The sequence below is a fragment of the Budorcas taxicolor genome, chromosome 12, assembly GCF_023091745.1.
Source record: "Budorcas taxicolor isolate Tak-1 chromosome 12, Takin1.1, whole genome shotgun sequence".
NCBI classification, from domain to species: domain Eukaryota; kingdom Metazoa; phylum Chordata; class Mammalia; order Artiodactyla; family Bovidae; genus Budorcas; species Budorcas taxicolor.
Genome location: NC_068921.1, coordinates 50,590,440 through 50,604,604, shown reverse-complemented (window position 1 = coordinate 50,604,604; position 14,165 = coordinate 50,590,440). Strand labels below are relative to the sequence as shown.

At 36.3% G+C, this 14,165-nt stretch overlaps 1 protein-coding gene across 1 annotated transcript in view; it reads right to left on the bottom strand.

The window, feature by feature from the left end:
- Nucleotides 1-5,024: 5,024 nt before the first annotated feature.
- UCHL3 (ubiquitin C-terminal hydrolase L3) overlaps nucleotides 5,025-14,165 on the bottom strand; it is a 52,693-nt gene continuing 43,552 nt past the window's right edge. The window contains exons 6-8 of the mRNA XM_052650203.1: nucleotides 10,878-10,953; nucleotides 5,854-5,912; nucleotides 5,025-5,239 (exon numbers count right to left, since the gene is read on the bottom strand). Coding sequence (XP_052506163.1) covers nucleotides 5,156-5,239; nucleotides 5,854-5,912; nucleotides 10,878-10,953 — 219 coding nt within the window. The 3' untranslated portion in view covers nucleotides 5,025-5,155. The remainder of the gene's footprint in view (nucleotides 5,240-5,853; nucleotides 5,913-10,877; nucleotides 10,954-14,165) is intronic.

Genomic DNA, 14,165 nt, shown 5'->3' with positions numbered 1-14,165 from the left:
GTTTCCTATTCAAGACATGAATGTGTATGTACATATATACATGCACATATGTGTATATATACATACACATATACATATATATACTTGTTAATTCCCAGATAATTTATATACACCCATGGAAATACACCTATATACATATACATATAAACTTTCCCTAGAAGAAATAACTTCTATAAATAGAAAAGTATTTTTAAAAGTAGTTAAAAGTATTTTTAAAAGTAATTAAACTATGCCTCTTTGCAATTTTCTACAAGCATCAATATATGTCTCTTAAGCCTATAGATGCTTCTTTTGAAAACTACAGTAGTAGTTAAACATTAATGGCTAAAAATCTCTTTTAAACTATATAATTTTCATTAAATGAAATAAACAGGTTTGTTGCACACAGCTCAGCTATAACACTTAGCTAACAAGCTCTGTCTGTACACAAATCTAAGATGGAAATTAAATGTAAATCAGATTTCTTTGTTTAAATAATTTTTACACTGAATTAAAGATATAATTTAATTACATATAATATATAAGGTTTTCATTTAAGATATAAGGGCTTCCCCTGTGGCTCAGTGGTAAAGAATCCACCTGCAAGGCAGGAGATGCAAAAGACGTGAGTTCAATCCCTGGGTCAGGAAGACCCCCTGGAGAAGGAAATAGCAACCCACTCCTGTACTTTTGCTTGGAAATTCCCATGGACAGAAGAGCCTGGGCTAAAGTTTCAATCCTTGGGTTGGGAAGATCCCCTGGAGGAGGGCATGGCCACCCACTGCAGTATTCTTGTCTGGAGAATCCTATGCACGAGGAGCCTGGTGGGCTACAGTCCTTAGGGTCACCAAGAGTCAGACATGACTGAAGCAAATGAGCATGCACACACGTGAAGTTTGATTCACCATAGAATACAGATAACTTTTGTTTTAGTCACAAATGAACACAAAATATTAGGAGTTAAACCTTGTAGAGTTCATAAATTTCCTCTGATTCATTGATTTAAAGCAAATCACTATGCCTAGTGAAAGGTGATGTTTAGTCAGCTCTTAAATGTCCACTGAGAAAAACATTTAAAGTTTCATTTTAATCTCACTTCCCCAAAACATATTATGGTCCTTAACAGCAACATGCAGAAATGACTCATAACTAGACATACAGTCAACAGACACATGAAGAGGTGCTCAACATTGCTTATACTGCTGTGCTCAGTCATACCTTACTCTTTGCGACCCAAGGGACTTTAGCCCAGGCTCTTCTGTCCATGGGAATTTCCAAGCAAAAGTACAGAGTGGGTTGCTATTTCCTTCTCCAGGGGGTCTTCCTGACCCAGGGATTGAACTCGTGTCTTTTGCATCTCCTGCACTGGCAGGCTGATTCTTCACCACTGGGCCACCTGGGAAGCCCAGGGAAATACAAATCTAAACCACGATGAGATATCACCTCATGTCTGTCAGAGTGGCTACCATCAAAAGAACCACAAATGACCAGTGTTGGTGAGGATGTGGAGAAAAGGAAACCCTCATACACTGTTGGTGGGAATGTAAATTGGTTGTAGTCTGGAAAGCGCATATGGAAAACAGTATGGAGGTTCCTCAAACAACTAAAAATAGAACTGCCATATGATCCAGCAACTCCACTCCTGAACATATAGCTGAAGAAAACAAAAACATTAAGTCAAAAGATAAATGCACCCTGCTATCCATAGCAGCTTTATTTACAGTTGCCAAGATATGGAAACAACCAAAGTGCATATCAACAGATGAATGGATAAAGAAGATGTGGTATCTTTACAATAGAATACTATTCAGCCAAAAAGAATGAGATTTTGCCATCTGCAACAACATGGATGGACCTAGAAGGTATTATGTTTAGTGAAATGTCGGACAGAGAAAAACAAATGTTCTATAACTTATATGTGGAATCTAAAAAAATAAAGCAAAGGAATGAACATAACAAAACAGAAATAGATTCACAGAACCAACTAGTGGTTATCACTGGGGAGTAGGAGAGGGAAGGGAGGAGGGGCGAGATAGGAATAAGGGATTAAAAGATACAAACTATCATGTATAAAATAAATAAGCTCTAAGGATATACTGCACAGCACCTGAAATAGGACAAACATTTTAGGATAACTTTAAATGGAGTGTAATCTATGATTTCGAATCATGTTGTACACCTATAATATGCGTGGCATGCTCAGTTGCTCGGTTGTGTCCGACTCTGCAACTCCATGGACGGTAGCCCACCAGGCTCCTCTGTCCACGGGATTTCCCAGGCAAGAAAACGAGAGTGGGGTGCCATTTCCGATTCCGGGGTATCTTCCCAACCCAAGGATCAAACCCATGTTTCTTGCATCTCCTGCATTGGCAGGATCTTTACCACTGAGCCACTTGAGAAGCTCCACACACTTAAAACATACTGTAAATCAAATGTAACAATAAAAAACATTAAGATTTTTTAAAGTTAGTGTTCAACCTAGAAAACTGAGAAACTACATACATTCTTGCTAATATGTCATTAAGAACTAAGAAATTATATAGGAGAAACCCAGCAAGGCAAGAGGCAGAACACTGCTTAGGAACGTTTAAAATATTTAAGATGATATACAAGACAAATGTGAGTACCAAATGCAAACAGTATAACAAGAAAAACAGAACACTTGGTTGTTATTGGCATGACAAAGCATCATCTCTATATACTATCTAGTTACAGAACTGTTCCCGATTTTTTCTTCATCCTTACTGCCAACATTTCATTCAGGCCCTCTTCAACATACATGGGTAGTACATTTAATAGACAGGTCCAAAATGACTTATAGTCTATTTTTTTCTAATCTGGTGCTTCCCAAACTTACGACTCACTCAGGGATCTTAAAACACTGGTTCTGATTCAGTCTCACAAGTTCCCCTGGTAATCTTGATGTAACCACACTTTGAATAACAAAGATTCCATGTACTCAACAAGCCTATTACTTCAAAAAAAGAAAAAGGTCTTTTTTTGGTTGTGTCTGGTCTTAGTTGCAGCAGGCAGGATCTTTTATTGCAGCCCACCGACTTCTAATCATGGCACGCTGGCTCAGTAGTTGGGCACCTTGTCTTAGCTGTTTTGTGCCATGTGGGATCATAGTTCCCTGAACAGGGATTGAACCCATGTCTCCTCCATTGCAAGGTGGATTCTTAACCACTGGACCACCAGGGAAGCCCCTATTACTTTTCTAAGTTGTACCATTTGTTTAACATATGTATTGCAAAGTCACTACTACCATAGTGTTAGTTAACACCTGCATCAAGTTACTTAAAATTTCCTTTAAAATTAATTGGCATATAGTTGGTTTACAATGTTGTATTGGTTTTGCTGTACAGCAAAGTGAACCAATTATATACATATATATATCCACACTTTTTTAGCCCTTTTTGGCTGCACTGTGCAGCATGCAAGATCTGTTTCCCAGACCAGGGACTGAACCCTGCCTTGGGAGGGCAAAGTCTTAACCAGTGGACCATCAGGGAAGCCCCTCTGTTTCATAGTTTTAAAACACCACTTATCTCATGTTACAGCCTCAGGAATCCACCCCAACTCAGTGAAGCATGTATAAACATCTACCTTCAACTTTATGGGTTCAGAACCTTATTCTGGATCAATTTGATCTGTTTACTGCTATTCTCATTCCAGTTCATTTGTTTTTGTTTCTGCCATTTTTGTTTTCGGGGGTAAAATATATATACAATAAAGTAACAATTCAATGAGTTTTGCTAAATGTATATACCAGTGTAACCAATATTCTCCTAAAAAGATGGACCATTACACCAACCCTGTGTGTTGATCTAACTCTACAAATACCTTTCCACCTTCCCCCTATCCTTTTAAGTTCCTTATTAAAAACACATCCAAATTTACCCAGATATCTCTATCTAAATTACTACTAATTTTAAGACCCTAGCCATCATCATCTGTCACTGAACTAAAGCAGTGGGCTTCTCACAAGTCTCCTCCTTTTCTTACCCCCTCCTCTCAATTTATTACCCACAATCAATGACCTAAAATTCTAAACCAAATCAGGTCACTTTCCTGTGTAAAACTCTCCAATGCATTACCTTCACACCTGTGCTAAGTCCAAATGCCTTTTCCTGTATTCCTATATCACTAAACTCTCCCACTCTGACCTCATCTCTTGGATTTTCCCCCTTGTTTTCAATGCTCTGGTTATATGAATCTTTTTTTTTTTCCTGGTCCTAAAACCCAGCAAGACTTGCCTACTTTAGGAACTCTGCAGTAAATAGTCCCTCTTCTCTTCCCCACCATCTTTCTATGACTAGCTATGTTTAGCTGCTCAGATCTCAACTTCAAAGTTACCCTTCACGGAAGCCTTCTCTAACCACAATATCCTAAAGGATTCACTCAATCACTAACACAAATCCAACTTTTTCTGTATAGCTATTATTACTGGTATGTATCTTATTAATGTGCTTGTGTGTGTGTGTGTGTGTGTGTAGGTTCAGTCGCAAAGTACTGTCTGACTCTTGACAACCCGATGAACTGTAGCCTGCCAGGCCCTGTCCATGGGATTTTCCAGACAAGACTACTGGAGTGGGCTGCCATTTCCTCCTCCAGTGGATCCTTCCAACACAGGGACTGAATCTGTATCTCTTGCCTGCGTCTCCTGTGTTAGTAGGTGGGTTCTTTACCACTTGAGCCACCCAGGAAGCCCCATTAATGTGCTTATCATTTGTCTGCTCTCACAGGAACATAAGCTTCATGACTATGGAACTTGCCTTAGTGTTCACTGTTAACTCCAGCCCCCAGAACAGTATCCAGCTCATTACAAATAGATGATAATGTCTGTTAAATAAATATGTATGTTTGTACTGTGCATATGGAAATTGTGCCTGTGTACCAACACAGACTCTCCTATGAAATTCAAAGAGAATAAGAAAGATATTGCTAGTCATCCAACAAGGCAAATCCTTCACAAGAAAGAAAGGGAAGAAAAGAACTGCAGCTTTAATTTGGGGCAAAAAATAATATAAAACACAGATTAAGTCAAAGTTTAGTTCACATAAAGTTTAATCCGTCAAGTTAATGAAAATATCAAAATTTGTGAGTTAGTGTCTGGCAGAGGAAATTTAATTTTGTTGCAAATAATACAGTATTTGGTGTTTCCATTCTGGATGGGCTATGCTGCAGAAAGAGCAATGGCATTGAATCTCAGTTCATCAGGGTCACGTTCCATAAACTTCTTGCAAACTTCTATGGCATCCTAGAGGGAAAAAGGATACATAATCTTTCAGTTTAAAAACATGTGTTTTACTTACAAATGATAAATAAAATGCTTCATAGCTTCCTAATTCACAGTAATTTTATACTGCAGACTTCTCTCAAATGCAAAATAACTCAGAGGACACCAGAAAAGTGAATAGCTGGTGGCCTAATTTGCTTAGTACAAAAGTATGAGATATGCTAAGTGTTCCTTCTTAAAAGGCTTTTAAGAAGGTTTTAATCTGAAAATTACATGTTTCATAGATTCTAAGCCATATAATTTGTTCATAAATTTTAAAATCTTTAAAATCAAGAAACAAATGATGGTACCTTGGATTTAATGAAACATGGAATACGATGTGCAATGCTTTCAATACTACTCTTGTGTTTTTTTTTTTTCAAATTTGATACTTGTTTACACCAAGAGTTTTCCAAACCTCTTTCATTGGCTGTAGATTTTTAACACTAGTTCAAATTTTTCTTTTTGGATTTTTTTCCAGAAAGCCAGGACAAGAAGATATACAGAGAAAAGTTACACCAGTTCTCTTTAGAAATGTTTTAAAGATAACAAGAATATTAATGAACTGAAGGTGGGCCAACAGGTTTTACTGTTACCTCTAATAAAGTTTCATCACTAGTTTCCCCATGGTTAATTGGAAATGGTTTTCGTCCATCTGTGGAAAAATAGACAGGTGAATGGTTAGTTGTTTGTATAGGATAATATGCTTTTTAATAATATGAACAATTAATGACATTTATTTCATTTAGAAATTTTTCCAGCTGACCCAGAAATATCCTTTATCCATGCTGTTTTGTTCTATGTGGGATCTAATCAAGAATCACATATTTTATTTAGTTGTCCTATCTCTTTAGTCTCCGTTAATTAAGAATGACAGGATAATGTATTAATATTTTCAACTTCCATTTTCCTCTTCCCATAGTGAGGCAAAAGTTAAAAGATAAAATAATATATCCTAGAACAAACTCTTTAAATGTGCTACATATGAATATTTTTAACACTAATGGTTATTTAGAACGTTGCTTACACGTTTGAATGTCTAACTTCATAAACAGATGCTATTAGGAATAAACACTATTGGCTTTAATTTCCTAAAAAGAATACTCAAGACTAATGTCAGCTTTTTAAAATCAGAAATATAAGAAATTTCAGGACTTCCCTGGTGGTCCAGTTCAGGAGGCCTGGGTTCGATCCCTGGTCAGGGAACTAGATCCCACAAGTTGCAACTAAGAGTTCATATGCTGCAACTAAAGATCTGGCATAGCCAAATACACATTTTTTTAAAAAAGGAAGTATAAAAAATTTCTTTCTTCACTTTAAAGCCTTCTGATAAAGGCTCCTAAGTAAAACTGACATTTATACCAAGGAAAGGGAACCACTGCAAGGTTAATATATTACTACTACTAACCATGTACCAAGGTAGGAACACAAAATAACAATCTAAATAACCTAGGATTATTTTATTGAACACCAAGAGTATTATCACCTTGAATAAAGTAGTACTCTTGCAACACTATGAAAAAATGAAAAAGTTCAGAATTACATAAACTCATGCAAACCCAAAGTTAACTGATACTCTATATCCATAATTTCAGATGTTTTATAAGTGGCACTTCAAGTTCAAGCCATAAAACACAATCCCCTCTATAATTTCATGGCTTCTAAACACAATAAAAATTTTTGAATCAATATGCATACAGTGATAGACCTGGACTAAAAGACACTACTTTTAAAGAAAAATATGAATGAAAATGAACCAAACAAACCAAAAAGCAAAACAGGACAGTTATTAAATTCAGAGAAATAAAAAAGTGAAAAAGAAAAGTACATTAACTATGGCTCATCTGAGAAAAACATTTCTGTAGTCATAAAAATCTAAACAACTATATACTGTATAACACAGGGATCTATGGTCAATATCTTGTAATAACCTACAATGAAAAATAATCTGAAAAATAATATATGTGTATATGTGTATAACTGAATCACCTTGCTGTGCACCTGAAATACTGTAAGTCAACTATACTTCAATAAAGTATACATATTAAAAAAAAGAATCTAAACAACTGTAACAACAGGAAAAAAATAAGTATGTATTTTGTGATTTGGAGATAGAAGTAGGTAAAGAGTGACAAAGGAAATAGATTCTTATCTTCATTGTGGGAGGCCAAGGAATAACAGTTAGATACCCTCCCTCTCCAGCCAGGATGAAATAATGTACTGGACTAGGTTTTCCACTGAAAACAACTAAAGACCTGGACAAAATACCTGAAATGGTTGTTTTATAGACTGGGAAATATGTAACTCAGAACTGTTAGGTAAGCCTAACAGTAATACTAGCTCTCTGCCAGTGCATGAGAGGGAGACCCAAGCAGCCTACAGCCACCTTAATTAGGAGACCAAAGCAAAAGAGGGCACAGTTTGAGGGGAGCAGAGTTCAAGGAGGCCGAGGCGGTTGGAATCTGCACAATGCCAGGAAGAAGGTAGCTACACTCTTGGGAGAGCTCCGGCTATTTGTCTGGGCCAGGCCAGGATCAGGGGGCCAGGTTGGGGCGGGAAGCAGTGTGTCTGGAACGGAGCTTTAGGCTGAGCAGCCAAGAGCTTGTTTATATATCAGGGAAGGCTTAAGTCAGAAAATACATAAAGGACAATGAGAGCTAGATTTCCCCTGTTCAGAAAAGGAAGTCACAAATATGGTAACACTAGCAAAAAATGTATAATATTAGCTTAGAATTAGAAATGTAGATGTAAATAAATGCTCTTTAATATAGAGAAACATATAACTAATTGATTGTGTGTCTATGTATATTCTTATTCACACATAGGTGTCTATTTATATAACACATACAAGTATTTACTAGCTCTGTCCTCTGAGAAAGCCTGAAAGTGACAGCATCTTAATACAACGAGCACCCAGATCTTGGTTCTAATCATCACCTTCCAAAAGAAAGAACCAGGGCTCCTTGGAGAAGGCTTAGGCATGGAAAATTAAAGAGGAGCCAGGAAATGCTGTTCTTCTAGAAAGTCAGAAAGAGCTCAAAGAATGACAGGGACAAATTAAAAGGACATATGCCAGGAACTACTTGAAGCCCTAAGGACAAGGACGGGATAATAAAAGAAACATGAATAACTCAGTCCCTTCCATTAGTTAACCTTACAATTAGGTACAGAATGGACATATTAAAGGCTATCACTACCCTCTGTTATATAATGGTCCTGCAGAGAGTCACCTGTACCGTGTCTATAATCATACAGCCTTATTTTAAAAATTAAAGGTATTCAGAAATAATTTTTTCCTTAAAAATCATATGCTGTTCTCTTAACCACTATTTTCTATGAACTAACTCAATACTTCCCTTGTTCAACATTCCTTTTAAATTAGGAATTTGCATCAGGGCTACCACCAATTCCCCTTGCAATGAGTCAGTAACTGTCCATTTTAATTTGTCTTGTATTAATATTTATCCCTATCCTCTATGACATCTCAAAGATTCCCGCTATTCTTTAGAGCCCGGAAATTCTTTTAAACTCATTTAAAGAATGTAATTCCCAAAGGGCTCTAATTCTCTATCAGCCACATTGATCATTCTTCCTGCTAAAGAATACTTGAACCAAACAAGACCTTAGTAGTTCTGCCTTTCTTTTCTGATGTTCTTACTTCAAGCCAATTTTAAGATCCTTTCATGTTGATCTTGGCGTGCTACAAAAGAGAACCATTCCTGCATATGTAGCCAACCCTTGATATATGTCTTTCCTTCCACTGCCCTTTAGCCTCTGAGCTCAGAGAGCCAGCTCATCAGTCAAACTGGGTTTTCAGACAATGTATTCCTTCTCACTGAGATAATCACAGATTTTTTTCTTCTAAGTATCTTTCACTGTTGTTTGTTCTATTATTAAGCCTCCCATTCTGAAAGTCACCATTACATTTTTATAATCTCTGGTTATGGGTCATATTTATCACTCCTCTGGCCTTTCTTAAATCTATGAGAATGTGTCTGATCAGTCTCAGCACTCTCTTTAGACCTCCACTTCTACCAGTTAGTCTTTAAAAACAATATATATATATATATCTTTATCTTTATTATTTCTTTTGGCTGTGCTGGGTCTTTGCTGCTGTGTTTCTCTAGTGGCAAGTGAGGGCTACTCTCTAGTGGCAGTGCAAAGGTTTCTGTTGTTGAAGAGCAGAGGCTCTAGGATACTAGGCCTTCAGCAGTTGCAGCACATGGGCGCAACAGTTGTGGCTCCCGAGCTTAGGAGCACAGGCTCGATAGCTGGGGTGCATGGGCTTAGCTGATCTGCGTCGTGTGGTATCCTCCCAGAAGAGGAATGGAACCTGTGTCTTCTGCATTGGCAGGTGCATTCTTTACCACTGAGACACCAGGGAAGGCGTACTAGTTATTCTTTAAGAGTGGAAACTAGCTTCCAGCAATCAGACATTTGAAATCCCCGACTGCTATTACATCTTATCTTTATGTAAGTTCCAGAGACTGAATTAAGAAAGCATACTGTCTAAATTGCCCCGCAGGTCTCGTATACTCCCGTGACAATGACTTCATTTTAGCTTGATTTCCTACTCAAATCACTGTACTACTGTAGATGATCCACGGTTGTACACTTCTTTCCTTTCCTTGTCCCCTTTAACAGAGCCCCTTCTTTTAAATAAAGTATATGATTCTGTTCTGTATTCCAAATATAAAATCCATCTAAATTTTATGGATCACGTTTACAGTCACACTCAGAGTCCTTTCTGAACTTTTCTGTCTTTATATAGGAAAAGGAAATTGTGAAAGTGTAAAGTTAATATTTACCAGCAAATGAGAAGAGAACTAAAAATCATGGTATCTAGAAACTGAAAAGGACTTTACTCTTTTGTTTTCTTTATTTAGTCTTTTTTCTAATCTAAGAAGTTTTCATAGAGGGCTCATAAGTACTGTAAGTATTATGAAAGAATCATAACAAGCTTATTCTGCTTGAATGACCCTATTAAAATTAGAAGAATCTCTAAATAGTCCCTGAAGTAGTCCATTGATATTTATACTTTTAAAAGATAAATGCAGGTATAGGCCAATACCAAGTAATTAATCATAGGGACTTTGACACATGCCTGAAGGAACTGTTGCCAGAAAACATAGATTCCTGTAAAGTCTTTTGAAAAATAAGATATGATACAAAAGGATGTTACAAAAGCTTAAACACTAGTGATACTCATCACTGAATATACACAGTAATCATTATGAATAATAAACTATGTTTTAAAACTAATTTCAGGATCAAGAAACTAATTTTAAATGGTCATCCAAGATGTTGCTGATACCAATTCAAAAATTTAGTAAAGAATTCTGAAGTGATTATAGGAGTTTCCTATAATAGTTTTTACTTGCCTGTTTTACAAAGGTGTTTGCAAGCTTTCTTGAATTATATTAATAAGTCACTTGAACAACAAAACATTTTTACTTTTTCTAGTAAGAAATCTTAAGCGGAAAACTGTTATTATGCCAACTCAGTGCTGAAAAGTAATCAATTTAAGTAAACACAATAAATATCAACAGTCATGTTTTTGTAAATACAGATTTTCCCATTTACTATTTTTCTCCCCAGGATAAATTAAAATAGTTCTTACCTAATTCATAGAGATGCCCATCTACATGAACTAATGCAATAAAATGAAGATCTACTTTTTCATCTATATTTGGTGCCTAGGAGGGGAAAATACATAGTATGTATGTTAGTAGTCAAATCAATCAACTTACATGTAAACACATATAAATAATATTAAATGACATGAAAAACATTTATAACAATATGATTCAAGGCTTAGTCTTTGATATGGTGGACAGAGAGTGAACATGCCTACCTTTATAACAAATGTGTTCACCCATCAACAAGAAAAACACTGACTCAAAGTACATCTCTCTTAATCTCAACTGACCTAAAAACCCAAGGTTTTGTTCACTTTGGAAGCCTCAGCCCCTAGCACAATGCTTGCTACACAGTAGACGTACAATGTATATTTGCTAAATGAAATGAATTCACAAACTAATTTGTCTAATTTTTGAAATTTTAATAAACTTTTTAGAAGTTAAATAGCAAAATGAGTTAAAGAAACTCTTTTCAAGTTAAATTTGAAGACATCAAGAAAGTGAGTTTTTTCCCTTAATGATTTAACCTTAATAATCTCATTTTTTGAATAATGCAATATAGACTTAGAATATTTTTTATTCATCCTAGATTCAAAAATCTAACTGGTTTGAAATGTAATATAATCACTGCTAAATGCAAGTACAAATTTTAGAGGTAAAAGTTTTAAAGAGGCATAAATCAAATTATATCTCATATCATTTAATATCCAGTAAGTAACACAAAGTATAGGACTGATGCTGAAGCTAAGGCTCTAATACTCTGGCCACCTGATGTGAAGAGTCGACTCACTGGAAACACTCTGATACCTAGAAAGACTGAGGACAGGAGAAGGGGACAAGAAAGGATGAGATGGTTGGATGGTATCACCAACTCAATGGACATGAGTCTGAGCAAGCTTCAGGAGTCAGTGAAGGACAGGGAAGTCTGCCGTGCTGCAGTGCATAGGGTTGCAGAGAGTCAGACACAATGACTGAACAAGGCAAAATTAACTTTCACTAACTTTGTCAACTCAAATTTTTATTTTTCACTCTCAAATAATTATATAATTTTAAGTTTTAAGTAATACAAAGTTCTCAGATACAGAAATTGAAAGGTACAGAATAAACATTGCTAACCTGGATTTACTGGGTGGGTACTTATTCGTGTCTAACTCTGTGACTCCATGGACTGTAACTTGCCGGGCTCCTCTGTCTGTGAGATTTCCCAGGCAAGAATACTGGAGTGGGTTGCCAATTTCTCCTCCAGGGAATTTTCCAAACCCAGGGACTTAACTTACATCTCCTGTGACTCTTGAATTGACAGGTGGATTCTTTACCACTGAGTCACCTGGTAAGCCATCTTGGATTTACTGGCTGCTTCTCAAAATATTTACAGATAGTGACTCATCTAAACTCACATTATTCTTCAGAGATTACTTCCCTCAAATTGCGAATGGGTGCAACACAACATACATTGCTGTGGCAAACTAGCTCTTCTTAAATTTGACTTAGAGCTAAAGAATTCCACAGTTGGTAAGAACCACAGTTACGTAGGATTACTGTTGTTCTGATACTAGACTGCTCTTGACTGCAGCCCCATTTGTGACAGCCCCGCCAACAACAGGGAACTGCCCCTAAGTTTTCAGGTAGTCCATTCCAGTTGGACAGTTTTGTTAGAATTATCCCACCTACTGAGGCAAAAAATGTTTCCCAGTATTTTCCACCATCTTAAAAAAGACTAATCCTTCTTGAACATGGTATTTCTCCAAACACTTAGATAGTAATAATGAGTTTCCTTATTTTACTGGTCAGAGAATCAAAAATTTTAGTGATCCCTCAAGCCTAGTACGCCCATTTTAGCAATGACCAGAGAGAACCCAATTTTTCAAGGGTAAATCTAGGCAATTCTACAAACTATAAATTCAATTCTGTACAAAAACACTAGAAAGAATTCCTTATACAATCAAGCCCCAGGAAAGGGGCTTGATTTACTCCTTTTAAGACAGAATTCTCCAATAGGACATCAAGTATTTTAAACCTTTAGGCTATTACGTTTTTTAAAATTATCACTTATTTTTACACCGTCTCTTAAGAATAATATCTCTTATATAATAGCTTCTGTTTTTCACATTTTGTCAGTAAATACAACCGTGCTAGAGATGAAAGTAATACAACGGGAATCAGAGACCCGACTATGTACTCAACCCCTCTGAGCACTGGGTTTCTTACCCATTTTCAGGTTTAAATGAAATTCTTGAAAGTACTTTGTTAACTGTCACATGCCATATAAATATTATATATTATTATAATATTAACACTACATTATCACAAATGTAAGAAATCACTAAATCTAAGTGACTTAAAATTGTGAGTCATTGTACCTTTTATCCAAAAGTGCATACTAAAAATCCAAACTGCTAAAGAAGGTATGAAAAGTCTTAAACCATTATAAAAGATAAGAAATGCTCAAAACTTCTACCCTTCTCACAAAACCTCAGTACCTATTACAAGCCTTTTCCCTTGGTCAGCTTCAATTAATCAGGGTCTGAAATCTATACTTATCCAATTGCTTAAGCAGTACTCCACTAGAAGCAAGAACAATCAGTAAAAAACAAATTCCAGATTAGCTCATCTTTGCCTACATTTTTATATCTTATTTTTACAAAGTTTCTTAATTTAGAACACAGTTCTCACTACCATGAAGAATCAAAAAGTGGTGTGACAAATCAGATAGAAAATTAAATACTAAATAGAAATTTAAAAACTAAACAGACATTTCAAATTATAACAAATAGCTTAAATTTAATTTATAATTGTGGCACTAAATATATACCAGATATTGTTCTAACCACTTTATAAGAACTGACCAATTAATAGTCATATGGACCCTATGAGGTAAGTAATATAGTATAATCCACTGTACTCATCATTGTCATACAGGCCCTATGAGGTAGGTAATATAGTTACATCCACCGTAAGTAAAGTCACTCAGTCGTGTCTGACTCTTTGTGATCCCGTGGACTGCAGCCCACCAGGCTCCTCAGTCCATGGGACTCTCCAGGCAAGAATACTGGAGTGGGTTGCCATTTCCTTCTCCAGGGGATCTTCCCGACCCAGGGATCGAACCCAGGTCTCCCGCATTGCGGGCAGACGCTTTAACCTCTGAGCCACCAGGGAACTCATTGTCATATAGACCCTATGAGTTAGGTTAATATAGTTACATCCACTGTACTCATTGTCATATAGACCCTATGAGGTAGGTAATACAGTTACATCGACTGTACTCTCAA